At 41.9% G+C, this 20,369-nt stretch overlaps 1 protein-coding gene across 1 annotated transcript; it reads left to right on the forward strand.

Moving 5' to 3' along the window:
• Positions 1 to 13,089: 13,089 nt before the first annotated feature.
• On the forward strand, positions 13,090 to 19,556 carry BBS10 (Bardet-Biedl syndrome 10). The gene is made up of 3 exons (XM_075275873.1): positions 13,090 to 13,116; positions 15,116 to 15,306; positions 17,517 to 19,556. The coding sequence occupies exons 1-3, from the start codon at positions 13,090 to 13,092 to the stop codon at positions 19,321 to 19,323; spliced, it is 2,025 nt and encodes a 674-aa protein (XP_075131974.1). The 3' UTR covers positions 19,324 to 19,556.
• Positions 19,557 to 20,369: the final 813 nt, after the last annotated feature.

Below are 20,369 nucleotides of genomic sequence, written 5' to 3' on the forward strand. Positions count from 1 at the left end.
TCCTTCCTGCTTTGTATGTGCGAATAACCTCTAGGTATCAAAGCAATAGTACACATGTAAATGGAAGAGGTGGACACAAACGCCAAAAATTGCAATGTTCCAAATTGTAGCCAGAATGGGACAGTTTTTTTTTTTTTTTTTTTTTTTTTTTAATTCAACAAGTTTTTTATTAAGAAATTTTTCAACAACTTACAGCAAACAATTTGTAAGTAGTAAATAAGTGCATTAAACAAATCAAGTGAATAAAACTGTCAGGTGAAGACAAAGTTTTGCAACAGCTAAACCAGCAAGAACGACATTACAGGTGGCGAATACGAGTCCATAAGATGCGTGATGCAAAAGGTTATTTCATTGGCCCAATGAGAAGAAACATCGTAGCTGCAGTGGTTATAATTAACAAAACAGAGAAAATCTTACTGTTAAGGTGTACATGATCACAAGTTTCGCAAATACACCAGTCAAGTAATAAGGGGAGGGGGGGGGGGGAGAAAGAGGGGGTGGAGTGTTGAAGGACAGCCAGAGTAAGTGTGGAAAAAGGGAGGGTAGAAAGTCAAATGAAGAAATGACAGAGAGTAAGCAATAGAAAGATAGATAAAAGATTAGAGGAAATAAGGTCCTGCACACTTCCACTATGTGGGTGTTAGACCGGTTCTGCAGGTTAGCCAAGTAGACCAAATCTGCAAAAATCTATCATGTCACCTCGTGGACCAACTTAGAAGTTCCTTGAACCGAGCAATAACATTCACTTTACTCACCCAATTCGCAAAGGATGGAGAAGTTGTTTGAAGCCAGAACAAGGGGACAAGTACTTTCGCTGCTGCTAAGAAATGAGAGAGAAGTATATGTTTGGTTGATTTGTAGTCTGGAAATGGGGCAGCTAGAAAAAGCATAGCAAGATTTAGCTCAAATTGCAGGTGTCCAAGGGACCTGATCTCATCTTGAATTGCCATCCAGTTGGTCTGGATAAGAGGGCATTTCCACCATACATGTAGGTATGTGCCTTCAGCCTGGGAGCATCTCCAACATTTGTTCGTGGTGCTGATTCCTTTGCTGTAGAGCTAGAGGGAGTGCGGTACCACCTGGACAGTAGTTTGTAATGGGATTCCTGGAGTCGTATACACCTAGAGGGGCCATGAGAGAACTTCATGATAGAATCAACGTCAGAGTCGGATAACGTGATTCCTAGTTCCTTTTCCCACAATGAGAGGAAAGCCGGTTTGTTGTAGTGGATGGGGTCTATAGAATGTTGTAAGAGACGAGAAGTTCCATTGGAGCCGGTTGAGGCATGCTTTTAAGTGTTGAACATGGAGAAAGGAGAGAGACAAGTCCGGGAGTAAAGCAAGAATCTCCTCAAGTGGAAGACCCGTCGTAGTCGTGATGTCTTTGTGTCAGTGCATTGAGCTTGGACCATACTATATGAAGCCATATCAAGGTTCAGAAGAGCAAGAAGTGCACCAAAGGGCATAAGAGGTGAAGGGGTGGGAGCAAGTTTCTCTCCCAGTTCTGCCCATATCATCATTGGACCTTGTAGTAGTAAATCGGACTGGGTGTATTTTTCTCGAAGTAGGGACCCAGAGACTAGGAAGAGGCGACGGGGATCCAGGGATCATCAAGAAGCGAAGAGGCAATTGAAAGTGGAGAGGGGCAACCAGTTCCAGTCACCAAGCTAATTGAGACACCTTGTAATACTTGCGAATATCTGGTAGCCCTATGCATCTAGAGTGTTTTCTTTCCATAAGCGTCTCCCAGGCTATTCTCGGAGTCTTGTTTCTCCAAATAAATCGAGACAACATTCTATTCAATGAGGCAAAAAAGGCCGCAGGTAGGAAAATTGGGAGCATTCCAATCTTGTAGAAAAGTTTCGGTAAGATGTAGGTTTGTATCAAGTTTTTTCTCCCAAACCATGAGATGGGTAACGTTGTATAGGATGCAAGGGATTTAGAGACATCATCCAGAAGAGGAGGAAAATTGTATTTGTAAAGGTCTGTGGTACAGGAGGTAAGATATATACCTAGGTATTTCAGTCTATTGTTAGACCAAGCAAAGGGAGTGACCGCCTTAAGCTTCTCTACTCTAGCGGCATTGAGTGATATATTTAAGACCTCAGAGTTTGAAAAGTTGGCTTTGTAGTGGGAGATTTTCCCAAACTCAGAGAGGATATCAACTATTGCTGGAAGGCCTTCTTCAGGGTTCGATACAACAAAAATAACGTCGTCAGCATACGCAGTGGAGTGTAGAGTTCGATCACCCAGTGTCATGCCTTTGACTCTGTCGGACTCTTTGAAGAAGCGTTTCCATTACCAACACACAAAGTGTTGGGGACAGGGGACACCCTCGTCGGGTACCATTAGTAATCACAAATCTGGGAGACAAAGTCCCATTTATCCTGAGCTTCGCAGACGGAGAGCTGTAGAGAGAAAAAAATGGCATCGACGAAGGGGGGGGGAGACCAAATTTCTCCAAGGCGGATCGCATGAACATCTAATCCATCCTGTCAAATGCCTTTTCGGCATCAACACCTAATAAGACCAGGGAGCTATTAGTGCGATTTGCCAGTTGAATCAAAGGTAGGAGCTTGGTAGTGTTAGGTCTGCCTTCTCGACCAAAAACAAATCCTGACTGCTTTTCATTGATAAGATCAGGAATGAAAGGTTGAAGATGGCGAGACAAAAATCAATAACAAGCATTCCAAAACACCTTGGACCACTCCGTATACCAGCAACTAAAAAAAACACTACACACCTGTGTGACACAGCCTGCATAAAAACCTTAAAGCAACACTTCCAATACAACAGTCTGTATTTATGCACAGATATAAGTATAGTCCATTTACATTGGAGCAAAACATAAACTACTACTTGCATCAATGAGTTAAAGGGTTTTCTTGGACTTAATGTTCAATTATCCTTAGTTGTAGACTATGAATTGAAGATCAATGGGGGTCAGACACCCAGCACCCCCATGGATCAGCTGTTTGCGACTGTGCCTCTGCTTCACAGGCCGTGTGACAACATGTTCATCAGTCACATGGCCTGCTCATGGGATTACCCATGATGCCTAGCACATCAGCTGTGTAAATGTATGGCTCTGTGCTTTGTAAGTAATGAAGAGGCAGTGTGGCCTCTTCTATCAGCTGATCGGTGGAAGTCCTGGGTGTAGCACTCCCACAAATCAGTTATCACTTTCTTAGGCTACTTTCACACGGCAGCGTTTAGTCAGTGATTTTGTTCAGTGATTGTGAACCAAAATTAGGAGTGGAGATTACAAAGAGATCAGGTATAATAGAAATATTTGTACCTGTTCTGTGTTTTAACCCACTTCTAGTTTTGGCTCACAATCACTGATGAAAATCACTGACCAAATACTGACCATGTGAATGCAGCCTAAGCCTAGAAAATCCATTTAAGGCTAAGGCCCCACAGGCCATATCCGCAGTGATAAAGCGCTACGGGAAGAACCACTGCGTGATCGCATTGCGGTTCTTTCCGCAGCGCTTTTAAGAGAAAGTTCACAGAGTTTTCCTTTGCAGACTTTCTCTTAACATTATATCTATGGGAAAGCCGCCGGCGTTTCCATAGATATAATTGACATGCTGCGATTTGGAAAGCCGCAACGGCTTTGCAAATTGCAGCGTGTCCGCGCTGTGATCTCTTCCGCAAAGTGGGGATGGGATTCGCATGAATCCCATCCACTTTGCCTGCACTGTACATCGCCATGATTTTTCCCCGCAGCGTCTCCACTGCAGGCAAATCGCGGCGTTTACGTCCCGTGGGGCCCCGGCCTAAATAACATTTCTATTGACATTAGCGGATCTGCTAGTGTGATGATCCTGCTTTCTGCAATAACTAGTATGCCGATAATTTGTATTTCCAAATAGGTGGTGGGTAGTAAAAAGTTAGAGAAGGTCTCTTAGGCCATATGCCAAAAAAACTGTGAAGATCTCTCCACTTGTATGCCATAGAAGGGAAATGCTTTGGCCAGTGTCTTTCCATTTGCAGATGAAATATAAACACAGTGGATGGAGTTTGCAATGATGTCACCTTATACTTAGTGTCCTTTTGGGTATCCCTCCCTCCTCCAAATTTCTGAAAATACAATCTTCTTCAGGGATGCCAATATCAGTAAAGAGTAGGTACACAGAGTAGTGCCAAATAACATTACTAGTTAAAAATGCTATATTTCACCAAAAAGATAGATCAATATAGTTTTGCATGATTTGGTGAAATAAATCCTGATAGGACATCTAGGAGCTAAATTGAGAGTATAACCCAACCGCACACAGTGATCGACAGTCTTCTCTGTACACACACTAATGTAGTTCACACTACTGGGGGTCCTATCATTTACTTCTGCTGCAAATTATGTAAACATATATAACACACTTCTCTTAATACTTCTTGTGAAGGATCTTTCCTAAGGCCGGCTTCAGACGGGGCTTTTTGGTCCAGAATTTTACGTGGAGGCTGCCTCAGATTCCGGAACAAAAACCCACCTCCCATTGAAATCAATGGGAGCCGGTCATTTCCTTGTTCCCACTCGCGGAAAAAAGAAGTGACATGCTCTTTCTTCAGATGGATTCACCTCGCGACACATCCCGACTAAGCCGGAGCAGAAAGCAGCTTTGACCGAGGCGACAGAAGGGTTAATGCCCACGATTGGTGTGGGCATTGGCGCATGGTGTCTGCTGTCTGATATTTTTTTTTTGTAGATTTTTTTTTTTTTTTTTTTGTAGAATGGGAGGAAATCCAGGCAAACACAGGTTGAACATACAAACTCCTTGCAGATGTTCCTGGCAGGATTTGAACCAAGGACTCCAGTGCTGCAAGGTTGCAGTGCTAACCAATGAGCCACCGTGTTGCCCCCAAATTTTCATGTTTCAGTTCATTTTACTAATGTTTTCATTTAGCCCTATAACTTACAGTAATATATTCACAAGGGGCAAAAAGAGAAAATGCATCACCCAATTTATTACGCAAGTTCTCTTGACTACCACAGTACCCCACATGTGAATGTAAACTGATATATGGGAACAACAAGGCACAGAAAGGAAGGAGCGCCAATGAGCTTTTGGAGAGCTGATTTTGCTGCGATCGGTTTCAGCCACCATGTCACATTTGCAGAGCCCCTGAGGTGCCAAAAAGGTGGAAACCCCTATAAAGTAAACCCATTTTAGAAACTAAACTCCTCAAGAAATTTATCAAGGAGTATAGTGAGTATTTTGACCCTACAGGTTTTTCACTGAATTTATTACCATTGGGATATAAAAATTAAAAGTTACTCTTTTCCCAATAAAATGTCGCTTTAGTCCAACCTTTTTCATCTTCACAAAGGGTTAAAGGAGAATAACCAAATAACATCGTTCTCCAGAATACCCCATATGTGCTGGTACACTGATGAGTTTTCAGGTACCATGTCCCTTTCGCAGAGCCCCTGAGGTGCCAAAACCATGCCCCAAAAAAGTGACTCCATTTTAGAAACTAGACCCCCTCAAGAAATGTATCAAGGGATATACTTAATACTTTGAACTTACAGGTGTTTCACAGACCAGATCTGCCAGGTACTGTTATATGTATAGTAATGTTTCTGCTGTTGACTCCCATTTAGGCTAAGGCCCCATAGTAAAAAAAAAAAAAAAAAGTGCCGTGAGAAAAAAACGCAGCAGTAACGCATCACACTTCTTCCCACAGAAGTTTAGATAGAAATTTCGCAGAGGTTACCATTGTGGATTTTCTGTTTCAATTAACCGTCTGCGTTTCTATAGGTATATTTGACATGCTGCGATTTCCGAAACCACGCTGGTTTTGGAAATCGCGCCTTGTCCGCATCATGTTTCTTTACCACAAAGTGGCGGATCCCATCCACTTTGACCTGAATGTAAACTGCCACGATTTTTCCCACGGCGTTTCCACTATGGGCAAATCACAGCATTTACATCCTGTGGGGCCCCGGCCTAATAGGGCTTTTGCCTTTTTAGCAACTTGTTCATGGAGGATGATCCCTCAAACTCAATTCGTCCGTTGGGCTCTTTGTACCTAGTCTGCCAATGTCGGTGGCACAACATAATATTCAATGCCCCATCCACAATCCCTATTTATTTCTGCTCTTTTTTTTTTCTATATAAATCATTAAAGGGATTCTACCACTAAAACACATTTTTTTTCTAGTTAACACGTCGGAATAGCCTTTAAAAAGGCTATTCGTCTCCTACCTTTGGAAGTGCTCTCCGCCGCGCCGTTCGTTCAAAATACCGGTTTGTACCGGTATTTTCTAATTAGATCTCTCGCAGCGATGGGGGCGTCCCCATCGCAGGAGCAGCGATGGGGGCGTCCCCATTGCAGCTCGAAAACCGACCGCAGCGCCGCCTCTATGGTCTTTGGTATCCTCCCCTTCCTTCTTCAGCGTCCTGTCAGACGCCTGCGCAGTACGCTCTGTTCGGCGAAGCTTGCCGAACGTACTGCGCATGCGCGAAATTGCGGTCCCAGCCATAGTGCGGGCACCGCAATTTCGCACATGCACAGTACGTTCGGCAATCTTCGCCGAACAGAGCGTACTGCGCAGGCGTCTGACAGGACGCTGAAGAAGGAAGGGGAGGATACCAAAGACCATAGAGGCGGCGCTGCGGTCGACTTTCGAGCTGCAATGGGGACGCCCCCATCGCTGCTCCTGCGATGGGGACGCCCTCATCGCTGCGAGAGATCTAATTAGCATACCGGTACAAACCGGTATTTTGAACGAACGGCGCGGCGGAGAGCACTTCCAAAGGTAGGAGACGAATAAACAGGCTATTCCGACGTGTTAACTAGAAAAAAATGTGTTTTAGTGGTAGAATCCCTAACAGTTACTAACACCAAAGAGAAGATGTTCCTCTCTGAGGCCACTAGGGGGAGTATGGTAACTAAATGAATACTGTGTTACTGACTTCAGTGTGTATACATATGCAGCAGACTCCTAAACTCCATGTCGTGGTGACTGCAGGTGGCCAGCGCATTATTTTTTTAATCATGTTCATGATTATAGAATATAATGTATAGATAACATAAAACAGCTAGACATTAACCCCTTCCCACTGGTGACATTTTTCGATATTCGTTTTTGACTTCCCGCCTTCCAAACCGTGTAACTTTTTTTGTATTTTTCTGTTCTCAGAGCGTTATGAGGACTTAATGTTTGAAAGAGCAAACAGTTCTTCATGATGCTACCATTTATTATTCCTTACAATGTACTGGGAAGCTGGAAAAAAAATCAGAATGGGGTGAATGTGAAGAAAAAGTGCATTTGTGTGACTTTCTTATGAGCTACATTTTTATGACGTTCACTCTGCAGCAAAAATGCTGTCACCTGTATTTTGTATTAACAAAAAATCTAAATCTTAAAAAAAAAAAAAATTAAAAAGATACCTGTAACTTTTTTATATTTCCGTGTACGGGGATGCATAGGGCGTCTTTTTTTTTTTTTTTTGCAGGGCCGGGTGTACTTTATAGTTAAACCAATTTGGCGAATGTTTATCGCTTTGATCACTTTTTATTTAAATTTTTTATCAGTGATGAAACAGCAAAAAAAATGGCGGTTTGGCACTTTTGATTTTTTTTTTTCCTGCTATGGTGTTTACTATACAGAAAAAATATTTTTTTTTAATGAGTTTGTAGACTGGGAATTTTTGGACACAGGGATACCTAATTTTTAAACTCGTTTTTAAATGTTTTTTTATTACTGTTTTATTAGCCCCCCTCCCCATGGGGGGTGACTTTCAGTATGTTACTATTGTGGCTAATCATATATGGGCGAAATTTTTACTTTGGTGGGGGAATCCTGGCATCCAGTGCCCACGATCAGAGTCTACTCTGATTGCAGACATTACCTTGGGGTCTCTGCTATTCATTACAGCGGAAACCCGGTAGCTATGGCAGCCGCTCTGTGAGTGGCTGCCATCCTTAAAGACCTAGCAGGAGCCGTACTGTTACGGCAGATGTCAGGAAGCGGTTAAATTACAAATTGGGCTTTGTTCTTGAGAGGATAATTTTTTAGGCTAAGGCTATATTCACATCTGCGTTGCAGTGTGTGTCGGAAATCAGTGGATGAAAAAGTGCTGCAAGTCTGTATGTTAGTGGTGTCAGTTTAAAATAATGGACTCCTGATGGATTCCATCATAGTCAGCAGGGTACCATTGGTGCCCACTGTTTTAGCGGTCTGTGTGTCAGTTGTTCTGGTACTCTGATGGACCAGGAGGACAAACCCAGTGGCTCGGATGTCAACATAGTGGCCTTACATAAATATTTATGGATTTTATAGTATATAGAAGTGATTCTGGGGTAAATTGCCCTAGTGATAGTAAGTTTGTTTTTACTCAGAGCTGTGGAATTCCTCTAAGTTATATTATTATGCCACTTCTAGGCTTTTCTGTTCACCTTATGACATTGTACCTGATGGCACAGTGATGCATCTTGCTTACCAAGCACCTGCTGCAGCCCCTCATTTGTGAGCAGCAGTCTTCATGCCATTAGATACTGTATGTCTCTTTAGTTCTCCAGCTAGACCAGCATTTTCACCATGCCTTACAATTAAGTTTTCAAATAATATATATTATTTTCTTTCAGCAATATGTATATATCTGATAATCTTTCCAGATGTAATAGTAGTATGTTCATGAGCATAAGTTCCTGGGGCCAAAAAATTATTCATAGTCTAGGTCCACATCTCTGTAGGAGTCTCTGCAACACATTTCCCCAAAAATCGGCAGAAAAGTCCTGCACGGAATATATAGTATATAAACACAGCGAAAACTCGATGGACAAGCAGCAAACCCCATTATAAGGTCCACAAGAGCCTGCAGAGGACCCGAACGACTGAGAGCCCGTGCGGACTCCCCCGAACGGAATACCAACGCAGATGTGAACGAAGGGTTACTCTGTTTTTTTATTCTAATCTTCTCTTACTTGCATCACCTTTTTGTTGTCTAGGACTGAAAAATGGAGTTGCTGGGGTAGGACCTACTAGAAGTACCATATATATTCGAGTATAAGCCGACCCGAATATAAGCCGAGGCCCCTAATTTTACCACAAAAAACTGGGAAAACTTATTGACTGGAGTATAAGCCGAGGGGGGGGGGGGGGGATGCAGCAGCTACTGGAAAATTTCAAAAATTTAAATGGTCGGAGTTTTTGGGTGCAGTAGATGCCGGGTGCTGGGAAAGGGGTGTTTTGGTTGTCTGTCTGCCCCTTCCCTGTGCTTGAGTACTGGGTTTTTTTCTTCCCCCACTTGGAATTCAGTCTGGCTGAATATAGGGTATCTGCAGTGCTCCTATTAATCCCTTCCTGATGGAACAGGAGCACTGCAGATCCCCTGTATTCAGTAGACCGGGCACTTTCAGACACATGGATACCTAATGTGTATGTGTTTCACAGTCATTTTCTACTTATGTATGTATTCCAGGGAAAGGAGGGATTAAGAACTTTTATTTTTGCACTATTTTATGGGAGATTCTATACAATGAGTATAGAGTATATGAGTCTATAGTGAGAATCCTGGGCCACAGTCAGAACTGGCCAGAAGGCTCATCTATATTTAGAGCTCGGGAACAATTGTCAATAGAAATGGAAGAGAAAGATTTTAGGCTTACACTTTACATACATATGTCATGTAAATACATGTCAGGTTTCACTATTTTAAAGGGATCCTGTCATTAAAATCGATTTTTTTTTTGTCCCTACCACGTAGGAATAGCCTTAAGGCTATTTGTCCCCTACCTTTAGATGTCTTCTCCGCACCGCTAGTCCGTAGAAATCCCATTTTTTGCCGGTATGTAAATGAGTTCTCTCTCAGCACTGGGGGCGGGCCCCAGCATTCAAACAGCACTGGGGGCATTCCCAATGTTGCGAGAGAACTCTCCAGCGCCGCCTCCATCTCCTTCAGGAACTGGTCTTCTTCCGGGGGTTGGCTTCAAACTTCTAGGCCTAGGGCAAAGCCGACTGAGCATGCCCGCAACAAGAAAATGGCCGCTTAAAATACTGTGTAAGCGGCCATTTGCTTGTGGCCGGCGGGCATGTACGAAGAAGACCATTTCCTGAAGAAGATGGAGGCGGCGCTGGAGAGTTCTCTCAGCATTGGAGACGCCCCCAGTGCTGTTGGAGCACTGGGGCCCGCCCCCCAGTGCTGCAAGAGAACTCATTTGCATACCGGCAAAAACCACGATTTCTACGGAACAGTGGCTCGGAGAAGACAACTAAAGGTAGGAGACAAATAGCCTTTCTTAAGGCTATTTCTACGTGGTAGGGACAAAAAATTCGATTTTAATGATAGGATCCCTTTAATATCTGTTTCAGTATGAAGCACATTGAGTCAGATTCTGTAAAACTCTGTGCCAGTATTATTTTTTTTACAGTCCCAAATAAACATCACCTCAACCTTCAGTCCCTCCAACATACAGTTTCGTATGAACAAAATGATAATCACGCCCTTCCTTTTATTCCAGTCCAACACGCAGTCCCATGTAAAACACCATCTTCCTTCAGGCCCATGTAAACGACATCTGTCCATTGTAAGAGACAGCACTTCTCCTTCCTTTAGCCCCTCCAACGTGCAGTCCAATGTAAACACCTTTCTCTCCCTCCATGTAGCATAGCCCACGCTTGTCCTGTCATACCTATGTACTAAGCACTCCCATAGACCTCCACCTCACACATACTTCGCTGCTGATACTTCCTATACTGAGCAGCTATAATGCAGCAGACCCCGCCCCTCCTCTGACATCACAACTACCAGAGGAATCTCCTTTCTAAACACAACCTATCAGGCTTCCCTAAGGGCGGTCACATGGTACACTGTCATGTGATCGTCGTGCAGCCTAGGTCTTTCGGAGGATATTCCCCCCTTCCTGATTGGTCGCTTCGCGGTCTTTAAGGTACTGGTTGTCATGGAGACACGGAGGCGGTGAGGCGCTGATACTCAGGATTCTAACATGGCCGGAGAGGTGACTATCACGGAGCTGTACTGTAGTTGTACTGTACTTATAGTATAGTTATAGTGTAGCTAGCCGTTCTGTGTTCTTGGTAAATTGGTCGATAGCTGAGGGGGTTGTTAACCATTACACTGCCGTAGCACTTGTAGCCTTGTGTTATATACGTGCCCTGGTGAGTACCAGTCTGTGGTGTGGAGGCATTCCTGCTCTTTGGGAAGTGTGAGGTGAAGGATGGCATCAGCTTTGGTAGATTTTCAAATGCAGTAGTCATTCTATTCTGTTTTGTTACCTGAGGATGGCGCTGTTTTTCATTGCATGCAGCCTGGTCTACTTGGGCCTTAAAGGGATTCTACCACTAAAACACATTTTTTTCTAGTTAACACGTCGGAATAGCGAGCACCGCAATTCCACGCATGCGCAGTATGTTCGGCAATCTTCGCCGAACAGAGCGTACTGCGCAGGCGTCCGACAGGGACGCTGAAGAAGCAAGGGGAGGATACAGAAGACCATAGAGGCGGCGCTGCGGTCGGTTTTCGAGCTGCAATGGGGACGCCCCCATCGCTGCTCCTGCGATGGGGACGCCCCCATCACTGCGAGAGAACTAATTAGCATACGGGTACAAACCGGTATTTTGAACGAACGGCGCGGCGGAGAGCACTTCCAAAGGTAAGAGACGAATAGCCTTTTTAAAGGCTATTCCGACGTGTTAACTAGAAAAAAAATGTGTTTTAGTGGTAGAATCCCTTTAAGAAAGGCTATTCTTCTCCTACCTTTAGATGTCTTCTCTGCGCCGCCATTTGGCATATAATCTGTTTTCGTCGGTATGCAAATGAGTTCTCTCACAGCACTGGGGCTTCCCCAGTGCTAATTGAGCGGTAGGAGAAGTAGCGGTAAGGTAGGAGAAGAATAGCCTTAAGGCTATTCCCACGTGTCAACCAGAAAAAATTGTGTTTTAATGATAAATACATATTTTTTGCTTCTTCATCCTTTGAGGGAGTCTATCATTAACACTCCTACCTTCCATTCTTTTCTTCTCCCCGCAGTTTCAGATAAAATCTGTTCCTTCTGTTATGCAAATTACAGTCACGGAGCATCGGGAGTGTTCCCCGCATCATAACTTTCCACCAACCCTTAGTTAGCCGAATTTTTCAGCACAGTTTTTGTGCTGAAAAAGCCCCCCTCGGCTTATACTTGAGTCAGCAATAAAAAAAATAAATTATTTTTTTATTTTTTTTTAGGAGTGGGGGGGGGGGGGTCTATGACCAGCTGCAATATCAATGTATAGACTCTCCCATAAAATAGTGGGGTAAAAAAGAAGCTTTAAAAAGTTGTAAATCCCTCCTTTCCCTAGAATACATACAAAAGTAGAAAATGACTGTGAAACACATACACATTAGGTATCCTGTGTCAGAAAGTGCCCGGTCTACTGAATATAGGGGATCTGCAGTGCTCCTGTTCTGTCAGGAAGGGGTTAATAGGAGCACTGCAGATCCCCTATATTCAGCCAGACTGAATTCCAAATGGGGGGGGGGGGGAAACAGTCCTCAAGCTCAGGGAAAGGGCAGACAGACAACCAAAACACCCCTTCCCCAGCACCTGGCATCTACTGCACCCAAAAACTCAGACCATTTTAATTTTTGAAATTTTCCAGTAGCTGCTGCATTTCACCCCCTCGGCTTATACTCAAGTCAATAAGTTTTCCCAGTTTTTTGTGGTAAAATTAGGGGCCTCGGCTTATATTCGGGTCGGCTTATACTCAAGTATATACGGTAATTGTGTTCACTTTTCTCTTCCTCTTCTCTGGATCTTCTATCTTTCGCAGGCATCGGACACAGAACTGTACGAATATCAAATCTCGCACATGCGCATTCAGTGCTGCCAGTTGAGCAGAGCAAACTGCGCATGCCCAGGACATCATTTTGCGATTGTCTGCTACATGAGTGTACTGCACCTGCGCAGTTTGCTCGTGTAGTTCTCTGGAGAACTGAGCATACTGATGCCTTCGAAAGGCAGAAGAGTCGGAGTAGAGAGTGAACACAATTAGCTAAGGGGTGGTGGAAAGTTACAATGCGGGGAACACCCCAGTGCTCCGTGATTGTAATTTGCATAACAAAGGAAATAGATTTTATCAGAAATGATGAAGAGAAGAAGAGAATGGAAGGTAGGAGTAGAATATCCCTTTTAAAGGCTATTCCAACGTGCCATTAGTTAAAAAAGACTTGGTTCTAAGGCTATTGCTGGACACTTCCTGCTTGGCCTGAAGAAGACACCTGTCCGATGTCGAAACGCGTATCCGTTTTAAGCTGTTGTTCATGTCCTTGGAGCAATAAAACAGAACCAATTCATCTTAATCTTGCATATCGTCATTTTTATTTTTCAAGTCTATTACGGATTTTGCTGCCTTTAGCGCTTTGCCAGTTCCCGGTTTTTCTATATATCCTTTCCATTAGTTAAAAAGGTGTTTTTGTAATGATAGATTCCCTTTAAGAGTCATAACTTTTGTTTTATTATTCTATTGACATACGCATATGAGGGTTTGTCTTTAACAATGCAAATTGTGTTTTCTTTTAATGCCACTATTATGGGTTGCATATAATGCATTGAAAAGCCTACTATTTTTGGGGGCGGGGGGGGAATAGAAGAGATAATAATTCTGCATTTGGATTTGTTTTTGCAGCGTTCACCATGCAGTATAAATAACATGTTAACTTTAACCTGCCGGTCAATATGAGTGCAACAATACCCAATTTTTAAAGTACAATTCCGTTGAAAATACATTTTTTAGTATTGTCATATTCTGAGAGCCATAACCTGTTCACTTTTTAGTTGATGAGTAATGGCATATTTTTATAACCTGTGAACAGATTCGATCTATTCAAGTGAATGTGGCTGAGCTGCTATAATAAGCACAGCTACTATGCAATGTACAGCACTGTGGTTGGTGGACAGTGAAGAGGTCACAGCACTTTTTTGAATGCTGTAGTTTGTTCAAACAGCTGATCAGTGGAATGTCTTATTGGTGTAGCCATCCTGTGATTAAACAGTACAGACAGCACATAGATGTCGCCCACACCTTCACAGCCCCATATGCTGCTATCTATGAGCACGGGCTGCAAAATGAGCAGGAATAAGACCTCTCCCAGCCCCATACACAAGTCCATGAAAATACACAGTTGTGTGTATGGGGCCATAGAAATGAATGGATTAGTGTGCTAGCCGCGAAAAAAACAACTAGAATTCTGGCAATGCACACAGTAAGTGTCCGCAGGGCTGTGGAGCTGGTAGGCTAAACCACTGATTCTAAGATTGCTTTCACACAGCAGTGCTGAGTACTTGGCTTAGAAAAAAGTACTTTTTTCATGGCTGAGTGAACATCTGAGGGTACCCATTTTCACGGATCCCTCATAGACATGAGTCTATAATTGACCTGGTTCAGTCTATTTTTATTCTGAGTGGGCTGGTTGAAAATTGTAGGATCTTGCATTTTATATCTAAAACATAGATAGTGAAAAGTAAAATGTCTAAAAATTAAAAAAAAAATGTTTTCTTGTTTAACGTAGAAACTTGAAAATATGCCATTTGCTGGTGATACATTATTTTTATTAGGCAATGGCAGTTTTGGGAGCCTTTTTAAATCCCATAGTTTTCGAGTCAACTTGCATCATGGGGACAAAGGGTGACCCGATTCCATCTTTCTAATCCCACAGATAACATGGTTGCCATTGACTATGACATCTGAGAGGTTAAACAGCAAGGATCTGAGTTGGCTCTATTCCTGGCTGTAAGATGTAGACGCCATGGGTTCAGCTCCTGAGCACATTAAAATATTACACATCCTTCATACATGTATAACCTATGTCACTAAGGGGTAAAAGAGCACAGTGATTCTGTATATCAACATGAAAAGCTTCCATGTTAGTATTACTTGCATCTCTAACATAGGACAGCTTGTGTATGTGAGAGTTCCCTTTTAAAGAAGAAGCAAGTTTACAGTGCCATGAGAGACAATACAGCCGTCTAAACATTTTTTTCTGGCATATTAATGCGTATTGGATTATTGCATTATGTACTTCCAGTTTAATGTTAAATAATCCTCTTCTTCGATGTCTATATTTTTAGGATACTGTAGTAAAATGACTGCGTTTTCCTTTTTTTCATAGGAAGCACAGATGCAACATCTAGACATTGCTAGAATCCTGCAAGTGGCAGAATCATTGGAGAATATTGTGCGTGGTTGCTTTGGCCCTGAAGGAGGACAGGTTTTGTTTATTAAATCTACAGGTGATCTTCTCATTACTAAAGATGGAAAAAGAATCCTGGAGTGCCTTTTATTGGATCACCCTGTTGCAAGGTACCAAGGGATACTTTGTATACTCAAGGCTAGGGCTTCACGTGGCGTAAGCACCACGGTTTGGCCGTGGCATGTTACAGTCACAGCAAAGTGTATGGTATTCTAGCAAATCCCATCCCCACTTTGCAGTAAAATATGCACAGCAGACATGCTACAATTTCGAAAACCGTTGTGGCTTTGGAAATTGCAGCATGTCGATTAAACCTGCGGAAACGCCAGTGGTTTCCTTATAGGCAGAATTGAAGCCGAAAGTCCACAAAGGAAACCTCTATGAACTTTCTGTTCAAAGCGCTGTGTTCACAGTTTTTCCCACAGCGCTTTTTTGCTGCGGGATGCCATATGGGGCCTTAGCCTAAAGGGATTTTTCTATAACAATAATTATATTTAAATTTGCAGACAATAAAAACGTAAGCATTTTTGCAAGTAAAAATAATTCCAAATTTTGCTGAATATTTAATATTTTCTCTATTCATCATGGTAACACTCATTTGGCTGTACAGTGAATTACGTGAAATCAAAGCTCAATAGAAAGTCACACAAATGGAGCTTTTGTCGAATTCCACCCCATTCTGATTTTTTTTTTTTTTTTGGCGCTTCCTACTACATTTTATGAAATATTAACCCCCTTCCCAACATCTGCCGAACTATTACGGCAAGTATTTAAATATGGTGGTCGCAAACCAAAGACATGGCGCTAATGTATTACGGGCATTAGGGTGTTACAATTTTGAAGAGTATCACTGGCGCCAGGAAAGAGATCCAGGGCAGACGATCTCTTGCCATGACAGTCGTGAGCCTATTGAAGGCACCCAGGCTTGTCTGGCATATACTTTTATTACAGGCTGTTTTATGCCAGTATTTTGCAGTGCATTAGCTATAGCATTGCATTCATGATCAAACTCCCTGGAGTCCAAGACCCCTAGGGGGGTCTAATAGTTACAGTATAAAAGAAAAACAAATTTAAAAAATTAAAATGAATTAAAAATTCGAATCTCCCCACTTTCCCTAGAATACATATAAAAGTTTAAAAAAAAAAATTACTGTGAAAAAAGTACTCATTAGATATTCTACTATTTTTTCACTGTTTCATTTCTCATAAAAATTTGAATAGATCAGAGCAATAGACATTCCCCAAAATGGTATAACTAAAAAGTACATCTGGCCCCGCAAAAAAAGACACCCTATACATTCCTGTACACAGAAGTATAAAAAAGTTTTTTTTTTAAGGGGTTAAAATGTAAATAAAACTATATAAATTTTGTATCCCTGGAACTGTACCTAAACGGAATACAAGTAACATCATTTTGAATGCACAGTGAAAACTCAGCCAATTTTGAATTATTCTGCCACTTTCACAATACATTTTACAGAATACTAAATGGTGCCATTATAAAGAACAATTTGTCCTGAAAACATCAAGCTCTGTGAATGGAAAAATAGAAAAGTAATGGGGTTTGGAAGATGGGGAGTCAAAAGCGGAAATCGAAAAAGGGTTAAAGGGGCTCTATTAGCAAAATTATGCTGATAGAGCGCCACATATGCGTGAATAGCCTTTAAAAAGGCTATTCAGGCACCGGTAAAGTTATATTAAACTACCCCCTCGTTTTAAAATAAAACCCTAAAACAGAATATGTTCAACTTATCGAACGTGCACGGGGGGCGGGCATTCAGGGTCCGACGTCATCTTCAGCCACGCCTCCTCTTCCAGCGATGTCCTCGGGTCCCGTCTAACTATCGAAATGTCAATGATAAAAAATGGTGCATGCGCACTAGCAGTAGAAGAAGGAGCATGCTACTGCGCATGCACCTGCGCCATTTTTTGTCAATGTCAGGACCCGAGGACATCACTGGAAGAGGAGGCGTGGCTGAAGATGACGTCGGTAAGTTGAACATATTCTGTTTCAGGGTTTTAATTTAAAATGAGGGGGTAGTTTAATATAACTTTACAGGTGCCTAAATAGCCTTTTTAAAGGCTATTCACACATATGTGGGGCTCTATCAGCATGATTTTTCTGATAGAGCCCCTTTAAATAATACCACTGTGAATACCTGAAAAAATTAAGAACTGAAAATACTATGTAAAGTGGAAGACTTGTGTGTTTCGGAAGGTGTCTATATTATTATTATTAGTTACTAATAGTAATGTTGTGTCTGCACCTTTTACATAAATAAATGAATTTATTAATTGGTATGATTTTGTTTTTCTCTAGGATGATTGTGAACTCTTCCTCCAGGCATTACAGTATTACTGGTGATGGTGTGAAATCCTTTGTTCTTCTCCTCTGTGCTGTCCTCAGAGAGCTTCAGGCAACTGCTGATAAAAATGAAGGGCTGCTTTTATGTGGGAAGGCAAAACTGAAGAACCAATATCAAAGGCAAGGTCATGCATTAAGAAGATTAAGTACTATGCTGTTGACCTTCCAAAGTAGAGTTCTGGATCGCCTTATAGAAGAGCACCTGAGTCCTCGCTTTCTTTCGGTTTTCTCAAATATGGAAGGAAATTTGACTTTGTGCAGAATATCCATACAACAGACATTGGATACATATTTCAGCGGAAGAATAGGATATAACTTCCAGGAGTTTATTAGTCAGCTTGCCTGTGAATACCTTTACTGTTGTTTTCGGCACAGTGATGACATTCCCAGTGTGGTCAGTCTAGTGAGCAAATATTTCTCTGAGCTGCTTACTGAAGTTCCAGGACTTCCAGTAGACAAATCCAGGATATTACCTGGTTTAATACTTCACCGGACATTTTCAGTGTACTGTCCAGCAGAGGGAGAAGTCAGAGCAATAGTTATATCAGAGCAGATCTATCCATGTCTCTCTGAAACAGACACAGGCTTTCTTGTCACCTCAGATGTTCAGCTCCATCAGTCCCAACTATACCTAAGACAGAGAATTGAACATATTCTGAAACAGTTGCAACTAAAAGAAATCAAAATAATATTTTCAACACTTAAGCAACATGAGATTGTACTTTACTATGCAAAACTAAACGGAATATCTATAGTAGATTGCTTACCATCGGAGGAGGTTGATCTTCTCTGCATGATTGCCGGAGTGGCCCCGTTCTCTGGACCTCTCAATGATATTCTTCTCACTGAAACTTTTCCAGCAGCCAGTTGCAAACCCATTATAATCGGTTGCAAAAAGTATGTTCATCTAGTTTTACGGAGTTCATTGACCTTCCAGACGCACAGCCTTGTGTTGTGTGGCCCCGTGAAAGGATTGACTGAGCAACTTGTTTCTGCCTTCCATGGTGCTTTTAATATGCTAACACAGTTATTCCAACCATTTAATGCTGCCCAGGAAGAACCAACAAATAATGTAGAGAGTTGTTTGCGAACTAGAACTAAAGAACAAAGTGTAACTTGTAAGGGGTGCCAGAATGACTCAGTTGGCCTTGAGTACCATCACGAAAATAATGACCAAGCTGTCCCTATGCACTTCACACACTTAGAAGAAGAGGACTCAGCACGCGCTTCTGCAGAGTGTTCAGAAAGTTTAAGCCCCTCCTGTAGATGTGGGGACACAGGCAGTAAGTGCTTCAATGAGAAGGAAAGAAATCAACATCAAGAACCTTTTATAGCCCAGGGCAAGTCCGGTAATGCTGCTGATCTAACAAGTAGTGCAGCATTTGCAAATATTGGTCTGGTATTTCCAGGAGCAGGCGCTTTTGAACTGCTTTTGCATGATAATCTCCACAACTTTGCTAAAATATGCCAAGATTCAGAACTGGCATCTATTTGTACAGTGATTGCAAATGCACTTTTATGTATTCCAAGGCAAATCTACAAAGGAAAGTCAGAACAGACGCACCTCCCAGCATATCATTTACAGTGTTCCACAAAAAGGAAACTGGTAGATTTACATAATATATCAGAGGGCCTTGAACCTGTTTCCTGTAAGTACCAATTGCTAGCTTCTGTGCTCCAATGTGTTAGTCAGCTGGTAACCATAAACTTAATTATTGGGGTTAAAAAGAGCCAAAGCATTCAGTCTGTAGCAGAGCACTGATCCTTATCAACCAAAGAGTTGTATGTATACCAACAAAACTAAAATGCAACATCTACTACTTCAGTTTGTTTTAGAAGGATTTTACAATGGACAACAATTATTCCCTACCCACAGAATAAGGAATAAGTGTTTATTCACAAAGGGTCCGACTGTTGGAATCCCCAGTCCCGTGTGTAAATGGAGGTATGGTGTGTATGTGTGTCCACTGCTTCATTCATTTAGGGGACTTATAGCTAAATACATTACAGCTAGTAGGGAGTCTAGAAGTCTCCTCTTGAGACTTCTGAGGCATTTCAGTCACGTGTTCTTAGTTTAAACATTACTGTTGAGGCCAGTGATTACCTGCAATGGCAATGATGACAAATATATATTACTACCAGGCCGCCAGCGTTGGAACAGGGAACATATAAAAGGTGAGTTAGGGCTTTATACAGTTTTTCACCTTATTTGCCATTTTTGTAACGAGTAATGCAAACCTTTTTCAGGTTTGGTGATGTCCTACTCAGGAACCAGGACATATTTTGTGTTTTATTTAAACTTTTCTGCAGGAATTTTTACTTTAGTTATATCTTGTAAAAAATAAAAACATGTTTAGCATTTGTTTTTGCTATTTTTTTTAATATATATATATATATATATATATATATATATATATATATATATATGTCTTTATGTTCCCTTAAATGTTTAAAAGGGTCCCCTTTAAGTATGGTAGTTGGCTTTACCTTATTTTCAGTTTCAGCCAGCCATACTGTATCTCAGAGACACATGTGACCAAGGAAGATACATCAGTACTCCATAATACATGTCTGTCTCATAAATATCATTCCACCTATTCTACTCATGCAAGGGGTGTTTTGTATGTTTACATTGCTGCGTTTGTAATTCTGCTTTAATATTATAGATATTTTCATACTGCTCCATATTTTTATATAAGAGCGTTATGGCAACCATGTCTGTCCCTGGAAACTCAACCTTCCTTGTGGGTGCTTACAACAGTTACCCGTCACCCTCATGGAGGCAATGTAGACCCCTTGTCTCTACCA

This window comes from Leptodactylus fuscus, chromosome 5 (genome assembly GCF_031893055.1).
Source record: "Leptodactylus fuscus isolate aLepFus1 chromosome 5, aLepFus1.hap2, whole genome shotgun sequence".
Classification (NCBI taxonomy): domain Eukaryota; kingdom Metazoa; phylum Chordata; class Amphibia; order Anura; family Leptodactylidae; genus Leptodactylus; species Leptodactylus fuscus.

What these genes read in the sequence shown, in the direction of transcription:
- BBS10 (XM_075275873.1), top strand. Translation starts at nt 13,090, where the DNA reads ATGATGAAGAGAAGAAGAGAATGGAAG. An exon ending in AGAGAAGAAGAGAATGGAAG is followed by an intron (nt 13,117 to 15,115) that starts GTAGGAGTAGAA and finishes TTTTTTTCATAG; the next exon opens with GAAGCACAGATGCAACATCT. An exon ending in TTGGATCACCCTGTTGCAAG is followed by an intron (nt 15,307 to 17,516) that starts GTACCAAGGGAT and finishes GTTTTTCTCTAG; the next exon opens with GATGATTGTGAACTCTTCCT.